At 49.1% G+C, this 16,505-nt stretch overlaps 1 protein-coding gene across 2 annotated transcripts in view; it reads left to right on the top strand.

Moving 5' to 3' along the window:
• The window catches only part of NRF1 (nuclear respiratory factor 1), a 53,475-nt gene that overhangs the window by 32,190 nt on the left and 4,780 nt on the right, over positions 1-16,505 (top strand). The window contains exon 10 of one of the 2 annotated variants that reach the window (XM_009882988.1): positions 8,779-8,835. The exons of the other annotated variant lie outside the window; for it this stretch is intronic. Within the exon in view, the coding sequence (XP_009881290.1) occupies positions 8,779-8,835 (57 nt within the window). The remainder of the gene's footprint in view (positions 1-8,778; positions 8,836-16,505) is intronic. 2 annotated transcript variants of the gene reach the window in all.

Genomic DNA, 16,505 nt, shown 5'->3' with positions numbered 1-16,505 from the left:
TCAGCTCTGCTGTGGCAGATGGATTTTAAGGAATGTTTGGCCCGAGATCTTCAGGGCTGAGAAGGCAAAGGGAGGTGGTTGCTTCGTGCGTGGAAGGATGGAAACATGAGCATGCAGCACTACAGGCTTGGGGTGGAGTGGCTCAGAAGCTGCCCAGCAGAAAAGGACCTGGGGGTCATGGTGGACAGCCGGCTGAATATGAGCTGGCAGTGTGCCCAGGTGGCCAAGAAGGCCAACGGCATCCTGGCTTGTATCAGGAATAGTGTGGCCAGGAGGACCAGGGAGGTGATCATCGCCCTGTACTGGGCACTAGTGAGGCCCCACCTTGAATACTGTGTTCAGTTTTGGGCCCCTCACCACAAGAAGGACATTGAGGTGCTGGAGCGTGTCCAGAGAAGGGCTACAAAGCTGGTGAAGTGTCTGGAGCACACGTCTGATGAGGAGCAGCTGAGGGACCTGGGTGTGTTCAGCCTGGAGAAGAGGAGGCTGAGGGGAGACCTTATCACCCTCTACAACTACCTGAAAGGAGGGGGTAGCGAGGTGGGGGCTGAGCTCTTCTCCCTGGTGACAAGTGATAGGACGAGAGGAAATGGGTTCAAGTTATGTCAGGGGAGGTTTAGATTGGATATTAGGAAACATTTTTTCACTGAAAGAGTTATTAAACGTTGGACTAGGCTGCCCAGGGAGGGGGTGGATTGGCCATCCCTGGAGGTATTTAAAAAAAGGGTAGATGTGGTACGTGGGGACGTGGTTAAGGTGTGGTTTTGTCAGGGTAGGTTAATGGTTGGACTTGATGATCTTAAAGGTCCCTTCCAACCTCAGCGATTCTATGATTCTGTGTTGGGTGCGGGGGGTGCTGTTCTCACCACGCCTGGCCTGTCTGCAGCATGGGCTTGGGCTGGGGATGAAGGTGGGTTTAAGAAAGCAGACAGGGTTGGTGCCTTCCATCGCCTTCCATACAGAGATGCGTTTCAACAAGGGCCTTCGTGGCATGGCTTTCCTGCTTCTCTCCACCTGCAGCAGTGACCCTGTTTTCTCATTGCGTGGGGTTGTTGCTTTCCCAAGTTTCCCCAGATTGAGCTTCCTTCCCGTGGTGACCCTTCATCACAAAAGAGTAATACGTCGATCTGGCTGTGCACGCTCTGAATGAATGTGCTGCTTGACTAGAAATCCATTGTGTTTCTGGATTGAATTTCAGGCTCTGTTTATCTGGTGTATTTGTATGATGTTTGTCTGGGTTTCTACGTCTTCATCTCACAGTCCCTCAAAAAGCCACATGGCTTCAAGGAGGAGCTGCTCAGTGCAGGATGCTTACTGAAAAGAGGCCAAACCTTTTGGTAGGTGAAGTGATATATATGGCATATATTTGTATTCACTGGATCTTGCTTTTCTCCATCTCTTAATGAGACTAGGGGTTGGACTAGATGATCACCAGAGGTCCCTTCCAACCCTGACCATTCTGGGATTTGACTTTACCATTGCCAATGTTCGCGTTAAATCCCAGGCGTTTGTTCAATTTATGGTGGCAAAACCCTCAACCCCTTGGCTTTGAGAGCCACGTTACTGAGGTCCTGAGCTTTGCTGGTCCCCTCATGCTAACGTCCCTAAATCTGGGTATCTGGGGATGACAGGACATATGGGTCTTGGCTCGCTGGATGGTTGGACATCACCTTTGCTCATGGAGAAGATGCGTTCTGCCTGATGTCTGCGTAAGGTGATGGGGATGGGCAGCTCTGCACAACTCCATGCTTGCTCAGCCAAGATGAACCCTGAGAAGAAAGAAGGGGTACGGTCATCTTTATATGGGGTACAGTCCTCATTTTAACAAACGCGTGGTTGGGAATTGTATAGGATTTTGTTTGAAAAAGGGGTGGGGTTTTCTATCTCTCTAATGTATATGCACCCGGACTGTAAGACTTAAATATCTGAGAAGGACTTTGGTCCTAAACCATTTTGGCTGCAGCAGTGGTTTTGGGGTGCCTGCAAGAGATGGGAATCCTAATCCTCTGGCAAGCCGCTGTCTAAAAGAGATGAGGTGGAGTACTGGCAGGAAAGGAATGGCAGTCAGTATACTTAGCGTGTTTCCCTAAATATGTCTGGAAGCACAGAACTGGATAGACAAGCATTTCTTTGCTTGCTACTGTTTCCAGTCCAAGAATCGGGATGGAGGTATTTGTGTAGTCTGTCTGCAAGCAGATTGTGTTAGTGCGGCCGTCTGGGGATCGGTGCCTTGGCCCCCAGTTGGGGTAGGGAGGTGCTGTCCTGACAAGCCGCACATCTGCAGCGTGCTGCTGTTTTATTCATAGCTCTTGGCCTAAGGAAAAGGGCACAGGTGGAGTCGGAAAACCAGCTCTGTGAAGCTGCCTAGTTCTGCATCACTCTCCTGACCCCGTTGCACGTGCCGGTGAGTCATTTTTCCAGGCTGCCTCCTCCATGCCTAACCTAACCCAGCTCAGAAGCTCGGTTGGCAGAGCTGTACCAGCAGAGCTTCTTCACGGGGCTTCTGCCACCTTTGCAAATCGGGTGATGGTACTCATGCACTGGCAACATCAGGCTGGGGAAAACAGCTTTTTGCCCTGTCTGCTGGACACATCTATGCTGGCAGAGCTCGACTGTGGATGCGAGCATTCAAACCCGTAAGTGTTGAACTGGGTGGATGGTAGATTAAGTAGAGATCAAAACCAGCCTCTGCTTTGCTGCTCCTTTCTCAGTGCTCCCAGGATGAAGTTCACGTGTGAAGAATTCTGCCCATAATAACAACTTATTCAAACCTCTGCTGAGCGTGTGGCAGCCCCCTCCTCAGCTTTTTGAGTCCTGTGAGATGTTGGGTATTGTAGCCCATCTCTGGAAGAACTTCCAAGTTAACAGCAGACAGGAGAGAACCAAGGACAACTTCATCATCCTGCTGGCGTGATCTCTGCTCATTCTCCTGCTCCTCCAGGCAATCCCAAAGGAGAGGTCCCAGCTCACCCTCCTTTCGTGCTGGCATGGCGAGCTGATTTCCAAAGTGGGGAGCAGGACTTGCGTCTTGAGTTGTAGGGCACCGCTTCTTCTGCAGCTGATCCCAACGGACCCCTCGCTGCCTAGGGATAAGGATGGGCAATGGACCCTGCTGTGGAGCACCCTTCAGCGCAGATTTTAGCTTGCAAGGTGGCTGGCCTCCTGCTTAGAGAAAGAGCATCCCCTCGTCCCTGTCTGTGTAGTGATGGGTGAGTGCTGCCACCACAGACAAAGCTGAGGATGTCGATGCTGTTTTTCTACCTGTGCCGTGCCCACTTTTACTCCTTACACCATTCAAGGGCTTGGGGAATTGAAAGAGCGACCCGTGATTACACTGAATCAGGGCAGATGGAGAGGGGCTTTCTAATCCCTCTGCACCCCCGCGTCACAGCAGAACTGGGCTGCAATCTGCTGTTTCATGACAGCAGGGCACGGTTCTTGCCTTCCCTAGCAGGTACCCTTGTGGCTACGAGCTGGGCTGGATCAGGCCACCCTTTCCTGCTGTACGCTGGAGAGCCGTGGAAAATGTTGCTGGGCTTTGAATGGATGGAGGCTCGTCTGACCCGAGGGCAGTTTGTGAGTTCCAGGCTCTTAATGGCTGTCAGTGGGCGCAGGGTGCAATCTGATCCAAATGGGAAGCTGGCTGAAATCCCAGCAAGCTGTTGTTACCGTGTGAGGCATCTTACGAAATGAGATGGGTTTTGTGAACTCTTCCTCCCCCCGTCTCTCCCCGCCAGGCACCCCACTAGAAGGAGAAATGCCCTGTAAGCTAAGCTACAAGCTGGGGCTTCCCCAGGTACAGCTCTTCAGCGCATCGTGGCATGGTTTGCGTGTCTCTCCATTTACGAAGCTCGTAGTCTTCCGTATTAGACCAAAGTTGCCTTCCTGCGGAGCTGTTTGCGCTTTCTGTTCCCAGCGCAGCCTCCCCTACTCCGTGCTCCTCTTCGGACTGTGCGGTCCCACTTCCCGGGCGCATGATGCGGTGTAGACATTTCCAAATGGCTCAAGGTATTCTTTGTTTTCTTTGCCTTAAAAAGTGCTCTGCCCCTCTTTGAAAACAGCCTCAGCTGCTTTCTTAGCAGGGTCTGACCTCTTGAGTTCCTCTCTTGCTTTTTTTTTTTTTTTTTTTTTTTTCTGAGCATGTCTAGAGGATCATTCTGTGGCTGTATTTATCCTCTTCATTGGATCTCCGTAGCAGGGGCTGGTTTTAAAGCCTAAAAGCACAACCCCATCTGTCTTGTGCCTCTGGGGCATAGTAAAGGGCCCCGTCCTGCAACCACTGAGCCTGTGAGCGATCTCGCTCGCAGAAATGTATGTTTTCGTTGTCAACCAGACCTGCCTATGGCAGAATGATGAAGATGGCAGGTTTTAATTCATTTTCCCAAGTGGCCGCACTGGACCTTCAGACTTCTGTTTTTCCAAGTGAAGCTCATTCTTCTTTGTTGGCACTGACGTTCAGCGGTTAGATTTTGGGTTCGAAGAGGACAACGTTTCTTGCTATGGGATTGATTCATTTATGCGTTGAGGTGTCAGCAGGTTGCACGAGTGCCTGGGGAGAGGCAACTCCACGTTGGCATCCCTTGCCTGGTGACACTTGGGTGGCCTTGTCCGAAGGGTAGGTGGGATGCCCTCGCCTGTGCGCACACAAGGAAGAGAAGGTAAATTTGTCACTGTAAGGACCGTTCCAGCCTTCCAACACCTTGATTGCAGCCTGGCAAATGGACAGCATGAGACTAACTCCTGGGATTAGTTAACCCCTCCTCTCCCCTTTCACTGGGTGAGTCCTAAAGATAGCTGGGCAGAGGGCTTGAAGGTAAAACCATTTACCATTGCCCTCTGACCACTCGGGAACGCTTTTCTTGCTGCCTGGTGTCCCTCCGGGAAGTAAATCACAGCCGCAGCAGAGGGCGGTGTGTTTGTCCCTGGAGGCCCCTGTCTCCCAGTGACCTTCTCAGCTCATGAAGACAGCTTGGCTTTGCTGTAAAGCAGCTCATGTGACAGCGGTAATCCGCAGCTAGTAAACAGCTGTGCAGGAAGATTGCAGGGGAATCGCCCTATTTTCCCCGCACTGCAGACCCTGGCAGGCCAGCACACGAGAGCAGGACGGTGGTTTCTGCTTGCTGTGGGAGGTTGCTATCTCCTTGGCTGCACCGGTCCATCAGCAGGTTGGTATGTTTGAAGCCACACCAGCCACCGCTGCAAAGCACGCTTGCCAGGTCGGGAGCTCACACGTGCTTCCGTGAGTCGGCGTGAAGCTGCGAAACAGGTTCCAAGAAGAAAAACAAAAAAAAAAAGGCAATTTCTCCTGAAGTGGTTTCCTCTGAATCTTTTTTCAAAACCAGAGGTGGCGTTTCTAAGCCTGAATTTGACTTGTTCCTCCTACCCCCCAATATCCTTTGGCTTAATTTGTTCCCTGATGTGTACAAATTCCTCTCTGAGTAACGCTTTCTGATGGCTCGCGTGGACCCCCTTCTGCTCCAGGGATACTCGGTCACTGGTGGACTTTTTTGCCGTTTGCCCACAGAAAGTTAAAGTGTGCCCTGGAGAAGACTCAGACTCTGAGAAGGGGAAGGCTGAGGGAACACTAGCTTGGAATTGGTATAAAATGAATCACGGTATTATTTGTTATTCCCATACCCAGCTTACAGATCAGAGCAAACTTTCCCTCCCCACTGGTTTGCCTCCTCGTTGCCACACGTCCCTGAACTTCCTCATCTCCGTTTTCCCCTCCGTGATTTTAATCCTCAAAACCTCAAGCACGTCCGAAGGGAAGTTCAGTGAACAGGGACTGGTGCTGACGAGTCGGAGGAGCCGATGACAGCTAAAGCAGTCTCCGACCGAGATCCAGGCTGGGGCAGCCAGAGGTTCCCGCACCGTGCGGGCAGTGGCAGCCGTAAACTGCCAGCAATTCGACTCAATTCCCTCCAGGACGGAGGTGCCTTTGATCAGGTGGGCAGCAGTTGCTTCGTACCCGTGTAATCCCTTGGTCTCTCTACCGTCTCGGCCAGAAACCACCAGCAGTGTGTTTGTGGCTTCAATACATTGTCCACCAGTGGCCTGAGACAATCCCTCATTTCGTGTAAGCTACAGAACAGCCTTCAGAAGTGGCCATCTGTTACCGCTGGCCTATGACAGATTTGAACGCGAGACCTCGCAGTGAAAGGCTCTCTGCTATTCCCCTGAGCCGCCTGATCTCTTCCCTTCCACCCCTTCCCATCAAAAAAACCCCAGCTTTGTACTTCCAAGCATTAGGGGATTCTAATTGGTGTGTGCACGACAGGACCACTGCATTTAAATGGTGAACATATAGCTAATGGAAGCTGAGTTTTATTGCCGGCATAAATATAGTATGTTCGACTCCTTTGAAGTCACGGGGATGAGCATCTGGGGGTGTTTGTGTTCAATTATACACCATCGCTGAATTTTGCCCGCGGTTGTTTCCCGTTGCTCTAAGCCGCAGGTGCCTTACGATGTCCTCGGCCAAATCTTCTCGGAGATTCCTGGGACATTTTCTTTGCAAAAAAGGGTCTGAGTCGCACTTCCAAATAGGAGTTAAGTGTTGAGAGGTTTGGAGTCCTGCTGCAAATGAACGAGACTTGGACTTGGCTGGGTTTTAGGCTTTCTGCTTGTTTGCTGCTGTCAGAGATGGGCTTTCTCGCTTCTGGTCCGGATGGACCTGCGGTCTGAGCCAGAGCAGCCGTTCCTACAGCCTGCGAGCGGCACTCCGGTCTGAATCATCTGCAGCAGATGCAAAGCAGAAGGGATTCTCCGGCCACCGCAGCTCCTTTTTGTCTCGGGAAGCGGTTTCCGACCTGTTCTGTCCTGCCCTGGGAAGCGACAGGACAGACTGTTACACAAGCGGCTGCTTGATTCTTCGAGCGATTTTTGTCCGCACGGGTCCGTGTGCCACGAGTCTCCCCTTTACGGCTCTCTGTGTAGCCGGGGTGAGACGCACAGGGAGAAAACACCTGGAAGACCCCTGGTTTCTGCAAAGCAAATGATCGTTTCTCTCCCTGCATCCATCGTTGCCTTCTCTTGGCATGCGGAGAGGCTTCCTACCACCCAGCCTGCGTGGCTCGGGCTCTGCCGGGATGCACAAAAGTTCTGTGCCTTCAGTCACCAGGCCAGAGTCCAAGTTGGGTTGTGGGTTTGTTGGTTTTTTTTTTTTAATCAACAGATGCGCAGGGTTTAAAAGGGAGGAATCTGCCAGAGGCAGTAGCATACCAAGAACAAGTACTCTTGGGAGAGAGAGGTAGGAACCCATCCCACCTGCCGCGCCGCCTGGGTACTGGAAGATGGCGGTGTGCGAAAAAAGGAGGAATGTGGACTGTAAAAACTTGCTCTTTACACGATACGTTCCACATCTGAGTTGTGTATTCGCCATGATTTATTGCTTACTTTGCTGAGGATGGGCTGGGTCCTGCGGAGAGGGAGGGAGGGGATCTGTGCCAAATGGGTCCCTTGCCCTATAAAGAAGACGGGCTGCAGCCGCCAAAGTGCTGCGACGCTTAACGCCGTTGCAACAGGGGGGTGTGCTGGTTTGTAGCAGGGATGCTCGTATAGCTAGATTTGAAGGGTATGCTTTGAAGAAGAGGAAAAAAAAAAGACCCTTAAGGTGTGTGTCTAGCCCTTTTTTATTCCCCGGAGGAAAAAAGAAGAGTGCTTACCTCTTCGTAGCTAGCGTGGGACCTAACGTAAGGTGAGGCTCCAGCAGAGACACCCCAGTTGCAGTTTTCCGTATCTGCAAGGTAAAGCTCTGAATGCCTTCCCGAGGCGTTGGCCTCCTCCAAAAGTTGCGCACCTTGCTTGGCTGTGAGTTCACGTCACCTCTCTTGGATTAAGAACGTGATTTCCCCCAGCGAGGAGGGCGCAGGGGCCGGGAGTGGGGCACCGGGGGAGAGAACCCATCGCTTTGGACCCGTTCGTTGGCCATGAATGTGCACTCTGTTGTAGCGGAGAGGCTCCCGCTGAACAAGTCAGCAAAATGCTGGGAAAATGTTTTTTAGATGAAGCCAGAGAATATCTGGTTACGTATTACCTTACTGCCAGAACAATAGCTGCTTTATATCCCCATGTGCTAAATGCTCTGTAGTATATGCTAATGTCCGTGTTCACATGTGATCTATCGCGCGGCGTACGAACTTGTGAAACTCATTGAGGTCTGAGTCTGCCGTAGCCATAAAAAACGCATCGAGCTCCTTTCAGAGACCAGCGAGGCCGAGCGCCTGGATTTCATGAACTTTCTAGCCTCGTGCTCTTGGGATACATAGAAACGCCACTTTGGCAGCCATTTCTGCTTCTCATTCATTTCTCAGCCCTCGGTACTCGGGGAATAGTGGAGAGCTTTATTGGAGGTGGCCTGAGCTTCTCCGAGATGGATTTTACTGCTCTCACTTCTCTGCAGCCGTTTCTCATCAGGCCTCTCTGGTCCAGTTAAGCCATTCATCTAAATATTTGTAAAATACGCTACGAATATCTGGAAGTACCTTATACTTGCCTCCCACTTACTCCACCTCCCACCACTGATGCACATAATGTCTTGTATAGAGGTAGAAACATTTAAGTTACTGTGCCTAATGTTGGAGTGTTACTCATATGTGGACATTGAATTTTCTACTCGTATGTGGACTTTGAATTTTTTAATTTACCTGGTAAGCAAAAGAATGTATCTCTTATGAATACATTAATTGCCTCACTTAATGCTCCTCCCCCTACCCTTCCCCCCAACTGTAGTATTTGGCCTTTGTTCAGCCTTTTACACTTGCATTTTATTGTCAGGCTTCCTAGCAGCAGACTATTCAGGTTGCAAGTGGAGCCTAGCAGAGAGTTCATCAGGTGAGTGGATTTTTGTGGTGGTAGTTTGGAATAACGGGATTTGGCTGTCGTCAGTATTGCCACTTTGTTCCTTTAGGTTCCTGACTATGTGGTGTTTCTTGGGGTTAAAAGGGCTATATCTATCTGTCTCTTTTTTTTATTTTTTTATTTTTTTTTTATTTCCCCCCTCTTCCTTTCACACTTTCAAAGGGGAAGATATCAGACGTTGGATATATTTTTACATCCAGGCATCCTGTAATGGCTCTCTCAGCCGCTGCTCTGTGCCTGGACAGGGTTTGGGCTTCTGGGGTAGGGATGCGCATGCCTCTGGGGTGTGCTGATATCCTACAGCCCAATCCCGTTAGCCTTACGCAAGCGGAGCTCTCTCATAATTGTTACTTAAGCAAAGAATTAGTGAGGAGCAGGACAGAGCTGGGCTCGGAGCCCGTATTTTAATGACACTCAAGCAGCGGTACTGTGGTGATATGGATGGGGTTGCGGGGAGGTTGTGATTTTTGGGATTTGTAAAATTTGGCTTTTTAAAGGTCACGGACACGATGCAGAGTTAAAGCAGCAACGCAAATGGGAGAAAAGCCCACAAATACGCTTTCAGCACCCATCGGCTTTAAGAAACTACAGACTGAACATTATAGCAGAAACCTAAGTAAAGAAGTAGCCTGTCCCCTGTGTCACGCAGCACCGGAGCGTAGATACGAGAGCTTGTGTGTGTGATTGCTGATGCTTTTGCCAGTTGAAGTCCACCAGATTTTGGACTGTGGGCACATCTGTCTTGATACGCAACTGTATTCCCCTTGCACGCTATTTATGATTTGCAGGGGTGCCCAGTGTTCCTGCAGAAACTGCCAAATAATTATCTGCTTTGTTAGAATAGGTGATATTTCAGTGCTTAAATATATATATATGATTCAATTCAAATGAATTTATTATAAAATGGACTTTTGTCATTCAAGTAATATGACATTTTACCTGTTTTAGATGGTACCCTGCCTTCATTCTCGCAGTAGCCTTTAACAAAACCATATAGAAAATACAGGACCCTAAAGACTGTTTTTAAAGGCAGGATAAGAATCAGTCTCAATATGCAATTCATCCTCTGGAAGAGCCCCTGTGGATGTTAATGGCATAGCAGGCAAGTCAGTAAAGTATTTACAGCAAAATATAATAGGGGTCCCTATTAGGTGATGGTCCAGAACCTTTAAGGTGCTGTATTGCCGCCTGTCCATAAGAGGAGCAGGTTCTAATTTATTCTTAGTCATTTCCTATCTCTCCTTTGAGAAGCTTTGCACTGATAACACCAGTCTGCTCCGCCTTTTTTTATTAATGGAAAACAGACCGTAAGAAAAGCGATTCCCAACTTGAGCAGACATTTGGGGTTGCTGTACTTTCTCTATTTTTAACCGTGTTTCCTATATACATGATTGACCATGATAGACTGCTAATCTTATCAGGTGTGCCCTTCACTCCACAGCAAAGCCAGCCGATCAAGGAAGCTTAGAAGGGTTACTCGCTAAGCTTTCGTCTGTGGAGTCCGGTAAAAAAGCTTTCTTTTCACAGGTAGACACATAGACTCCTCGTGTTTTGTCACCTCGCCAGATTGGCTTGGGTTTAGAGTGACGTGCTCTGGGGGACCCAGCACTAGCGTGTGAGGTCTAGGTAAGAACTGAGCTTGAACAGACGCGGCTTTATTCTGCCCCAACCGATGGCCAGGTCCTGTTATCAAGCTCTAAATTCACCCTCAACACCCCATGAAGGGGAGAGGGAGGGACGGGTAACCTTATGTAAGACCCAAGGGCTGAAGGCGTGAAGCTAATCCACCGTCAGGATACCAGACTGCTGCTTTGCCTTCTTTCCCAAGCATCCTTTTCTTCAGCTACATCAAAATGAGGATGAAACAGAAGACCCGGGATTTCAGATTGATCGTTTCCAATGTTAAAAATAACTGCAGCTTTTTCCTTATGTTACTGTCCTCGCTGCAGATGATTGCAGATGGAAGACTTCTGGGATGTCAGGAAAGGGCTGCAAAGACAGAGGTGCATGGCAGTTGTGAAGCGTCATCACAGAAGGAGACGTTTGTCAGCACTACTTGAAGACTGTGGGTCTTTGCTGTGCCAGGGAAGAGTCTGGGTGTCAGGGTTGGCTCACTGGGGTCTTCCTCTTTCCGTGGAAATGTTGGGGTTTCAGAGGAGAGAATTCTGTGAGCGTAGCTGAGTCCCTGTCTGTACGTCACTTGATATGTTGGGCTGTTCCCTCCAGCAAGAGAGACTCCTGTAAATCAGGAATCCCAGCCCCAGTGGTTTTGTCTTAAAGTACTGCAACTTAAAAAGAACTGAAAAGAAAAAAAAAAAAAAAAATCAAACCAAAACCCCAAAATTCAAGACCCCCCAAAACTTGGAATCCTCTTCAGGGATCTTGTTTGTCATTTGACAAGGGAGAGTGGTGACCTCTAGGTCCTTTCTCTGGGATGAAGGCTGGGCTTGTAGCCTCTTGGATCATATATCGAATAAAGCAGGAGGTGCAGACACACCTGCGCTGCTGTGGTCTGCTGAAAGGAGCCACGATAACGGAGTGGTCCCTTTGTGAAGGTGCATTGCCTTCCTCTGCCATAGAGGCAAAAGTAAAAGACCAAGAAATAAGGGAGTTTAAGCCAAAGGTGTTTCAGATCTTGGCTTCGCTGTGACTCTTCCCTCCTTGTAGAGAGGAAGAAAATAGCAGTGTGTCAAAGATGGTAGTGCAATGAGCTGTCCTCTCGCCGCTAGAGGAGGAAGATTGGTCTCTAACCAAGACTTTGGGATAAATAAAAAACAAACATTCGAACTTGGGTTTTTAAACAACACCTTGATGCAAAATGCCAAGCATCTAGCAGTCTTTGCTGAAGCTAAATGAGCGGAAGGAAGAGTGAGCCCAATAAGCATGGTCTTGCATCCTGGCCCGTGCCTTTCTGATGGCATAGGGCTGGAGGTCCCAGATCAACCAGGTTTTACTGGTCAGTGAAGCAGCAGCTCCCGTTGCTGTGAATGAGCAGAGAAGGAAAACTCATTGAAACAGGACAAGAGGAGCCAAGGCTAAGGAAAGAACAAATCACTGACAATTTAAGCAGGTAGGTGATGCCCAGTCTGAGACTGAGATGTGATCCTGAAGAGGAGTCGGATGCAGGGAAGGAAATAGTGGCTCCAGGGCTGTCCTTCCTACCTCCCATGCCGTTGTTGATGGAAATGTTACATCTTGTTTTGTCTCCTGTGCTTATCTTCTGTTCTAAGGAAAAGTCAAGGCTATGATGTAACCTACTAGATTGCAACACTCGGTTCAGTGCTCCATCTGTGGGCTGCCATGACTCAACTTTGCTATCAAAACTTCAGATGCCGTGTTACATTGCTCTTTGTTGTGGTTTTGACCAGAATGGTTTTTGAAAAGACAGGTGATGGATGATCTTGAGGTATGCTTGCGGTCAGCAAGCAGAATAAGGACTTTTTCAAATTATCATTTGGTGGAACACTTTTGTGTTTTGAAATGAATGGCACAGAGGATGTGTAGGAAAGAGCTGTGACTGTTGTGTGCCTAGAAAGTTCTCAGGGCTTAAGTCATTGCATGGGCTTTTTCCGATGGTGAAAACCGTTCTGTCTTGTCCTAAGAGACATCTAATTTGAGTTAGTCGTTGATGCTCTAGCAGTAGTTGTGTGGGGGAGAGAGAGAGAGAGAAGGGCATGCTTTCAGGAGACAGTTTGTCTTATCTTAAAGTAGGTGCCTGTGTCAAGAGATGTCTTCTGCTTCCTTTGTCACCATTGAGTGTGGTAGGATTCCTGAAATGCTTGATTTCTGCAGCTGACTTTGGGTGAAATCCCATCCATGGTGTCATGTCAACACCTCGTATCTTAAGGGACGCGTTTAGTTTGCGGATGTTTCTTCTCTATGGTCAGAGGATTTTTCAGGGTAACGTGACTTTGAGAGCACTCGTGTTAGCTGGTGTGATTTAAACTTGTTACAGAGATCTGTTTTGGTTTTGCGAAGATAGGCGCTCATGCCCATTGCGTGTCCTTCCCCCCTCTTGAAGGCCTCTCGAGTTAGTCCCCAAAAAGGGAGGTGGTCAAGATGATAATTTCTGGAAATCTTGGCAAGCAAGTTTCCCATGCACAGCAATGTGGATTTAATAAAAATCTGTTGTGGGAGCTCTTAACGTGCATGCCGAACAGTGCTCTTTTGTGTTAACAGTAACACACCAGGTAGTCTGCAGCACCGCAGTTACCTGTCCAGGTGAGGATAGGAATGGTCGTAGCTCCAGGATTCAGTTGAAGGACACAGTTGCTCTGCAGTTATTTAAGTACCGGTGGTTGTGCTACCTTTATTGTAGGCAACCATACCTGCCATGGTGCCAGAACACACACGTGACTGCAGACAGCTGGACAGAGCTGCTCAATATCCTGTTTGTATGACTGTCCTTTTTAAAACCAGTAGCAGTGATGCGTAACAGAGTCCCTCCTGTTCTGCCGTATTGCAAAAAGAAATTATAGATGGCTGAGAGAATGAGGTATATCCTGTAATTTACTACGAACCAAGTTTACTGTCAAGAAAGACCTCTAGTGCCAACTGATTTGCCCTGTGTGTCCTCATGCTGTCTCGTATTTGCTTGGTTGGTGACTCTACCAGCAGTGGACCAAAGTTTCTTTACATAAAACGGAGCTTGCAAAATCTTGTTCACGTAGCAGGCTGAAAGGAATTTGAGTGATCGCTTACCCCAGCCCCTTGCCTGAGCCAACATCAGTCTTAGCTGGCTCTAAAAGACCTTTAGTGTTGGAGACTTTGCTCCAGAGCTTTGCTAACCTTACGTTCAGCTGTTGTCTGGGTTCCCCACCCCTGTTCTCCCCCCCTCACCCCTAATATCTAGTGCAACTTTCCATGCTGCACTTCAAGCTCGTATCTTATTCTGTCCTACCGTGGAAAAGACGATCAAATTGTTCCCTACTTACCTGCATCAGTCTTGATGTATTTACAGGCTGTCCGAGGTACATAGATCAAAGCGTGCCCAGTGCCCTTCCATTGCGCTGCCCACCGAGGGCAAACGTTTCAGTGTTGGGAGATCCTCTGGCGATGCATTTCCCTGCTTGTTTTTTGCACGTGAAAATCTGCGTCCTGATCACTTTGAATTGTCTACAAGAATTCTTCCATCGTGTCTTCGAGAGTCGCCTTTGGCTCTGAACAAAAGGTGGCCATGAGATGCTATCTGCTGACCTGTGTGCTAGGGTCCTGTAGTGCATTCCTGAGCGCAGGAATTTTGGTTGGTCTGCTCAGCCCCGTGCCTCTGGACGAGGGGAGAAAGAAGTTGCAGGAATATTTACTGCAAACTGCTACGGTAGGATCATGCTAAGCAAAGTTTTTCACTATTTTCCCCTCAGTGCTAGAGGAGAAGTCTGAAGCGAGCAAAGTCCTCTGAATGAGTTGGAGGTCAACAGCCAAGAAAGTCCGCTGGAAGATTTCACTCTTTTTAGCCTTTTCCATTGTTGGCTATGAGCACTGAAAAGCCTTCGGAGCTCTAGCAGGGGTCTGGGAGACTTGTAAGGAAACTCATGGTGGTCTCCCAACTCTGCAGTGTTTACGGATGTTCAAAGCAAACGATAAACCGGGCAACTTTCAATACTTATCCCCGGTTTGGTGTCCAAGAGAACAGAGCAAGACGTATCAATTTTGGCATCCATCGCATTGGATCTGCTTTCGCTCCCTGGTGCTGAATGTGATTCTGGTGCCAGTGGATCCCCAAGAGCAGCACTGGCTGCAGCTGACTGTGGCTCATGGCTTCTGATGATTCGAAGCGGGTTGTGGAGCCCTTTTGGAAGGGGACGTACAGCTCAGTCGAGGTCCTGGTTTTTGATGAGATTATGTCACCCAGCTAGAAAACAGATGATAGCCTATGCTCTGTCAAGGGCTGTAAGGTGATCGCTGAAGTCATTGTGCATTTTCTACTTTGCTCCATAAAAGAAATCCCAAAAGCAAATACTTTTGTGCTACTTGGTGACTCCAGACCTGTGCCCCTTACTCCTCCATGCTCAGCACTCAGAGCCGTGTTTCTTGTGGCTTCACAGATTTTTACAACCATAAACTCGGCTCTCTTAACATCCTTCTTAAATTCTTCCTTCAGCAGCCTCCCCAAAGGTGTGTTGAAAAGGTTTGTGCCATCGCCCCTTTCCACTCTTCCTGGGGTTAGCCTGGCTCGGTTCTGCAGAGCAGGGCTAAGCGTTGTTCGAGACTCCTGGCTCCCTGATGCAGGAGCCACACGATGCTGCTTCTCCAGTTGCCTTTTGCTTCCTCACAACCCGCCCTTTCCAGAGGCTGTGCCCACAGGAGTTAGCTTTGGCAGGAGATCAGCTCTCTGCTGTAGTTGATGCTACCAAAGAAGAGGATTTTGCACTTTTTGAAAGAAGAGAAGGCCGTTTCCTTTCTTGAGTTGATGTTCAACATGGTGACAACAGCTGTTCTTCTCTTGTCCAGTCAAGAATGGGGCTGGTTCCTGTCTCTTGACCTTCCAGGACTTTGCTTTGTGTTCCTGTTCGAGCACCAGGCAGAAAACGTTACGTACGAGGTCCTGCTGTTCAGCCTTTCCATGGTGTAGGCGGCCATGCCAAGACATGCACCGGAGGAGCCCAACTCTGCTGGGAAGAGGACATCCCTCTCCCACTGAGGGACTGGCAGCTGAGAGGTCCCTCGAGATTACACACTGTTCAGTTTCTCCCAGCCATCCTGTGTGTCTTTGGTCATTTAACCTGAGGATTAAGCTTTCAGAAGCGTTATGTTGAATGTCCGAATTGTCCATACAGGTTGTTGAGATGATTTCTGTCTTGGTATCAATGAAGACCTTTTTACTCCAGGGTGCATTTCAAGGCTTGTAGAACCTGACTGTCCAGCTGTAAACTCACCCTGCTGCCGTAATGAGAGCATACCAAACATTCGCAAGACGTATGGCAGCAAGGTTCTTCATACCATCTGCTGCCAGATCACAACCTGATGCTTACACTCCAACTTCAGAGAGAGCTTTGGCCGAGGTTGCCTTGGGCTGTTACAGTTTCTTCACCGAAGGGGCCTCTTGTGGTGGTAGGATGTGCATTGGCATTCCGGCCCATCTTCCATCCACGTCTGGTATGATTGCTTCATACCTGGAATGAGATAGCCGCTAAAGAAGCTTTATCGGATGTGGAACCACGTGGGATGCTGACAAATGGGTCCTCAACGCCTGTCTCGAGGTTTGGTCAAACAACACTGCGATGGGCTGTATCAGCAGCCGGGGCAGGGTAAACCTCACCTCATCTCTGGTCAGGAAAGAACCAGTTTGTGGAATTTGGACATTGAAGAGTGGATCTGCTTGGCTGGTTGGCTCTCTGTGTACTTTGAGCACCTTAGCAGATAGCCTCAACCGCTTTAAACTCCCAGACACTGAACAGGAGATAAGGAGGCACCTTGGGGAATGGACTCAACCTTAGATACCAGGGGGGAAAAGGCACGTCTTGTGTTGCTGAGTAGGACAGTATTCCAGATCCCGAAGGACTGGGAACGTACCCAGCAGTTGGAGGCTCTGGTAGTATCTCCTCCTCATGCTGCACTTGCTTTGATCTCAAGGGTGAAGAGATGTTAAAGCAAGGCAGGAACTGGCACTGATGACCTGGCTGTCCTGGATGTCCAGGGCACTG

Source organism: Charadrius vociferus, unplaced genomic scaffold, assembly GCF_000708025.1.
Source record: "Charadrius vociferus isolate BGI_N301 unplaced genomic scaffold, ASM70802v2 scaffold32, whole genome shotgun sequence".
Taxonomy (NCBI): Eukaryota; Metazoa; Chordata; class Aves; order Charadriiformes; family Charadriidae; genus Charadrius; species Charadrius vociferus.
The sequence above is the reverse complement of the archived record's forward strand: the minus strand, read 5'-3'. Positions and strand labels throughout refer to the sequence as shown.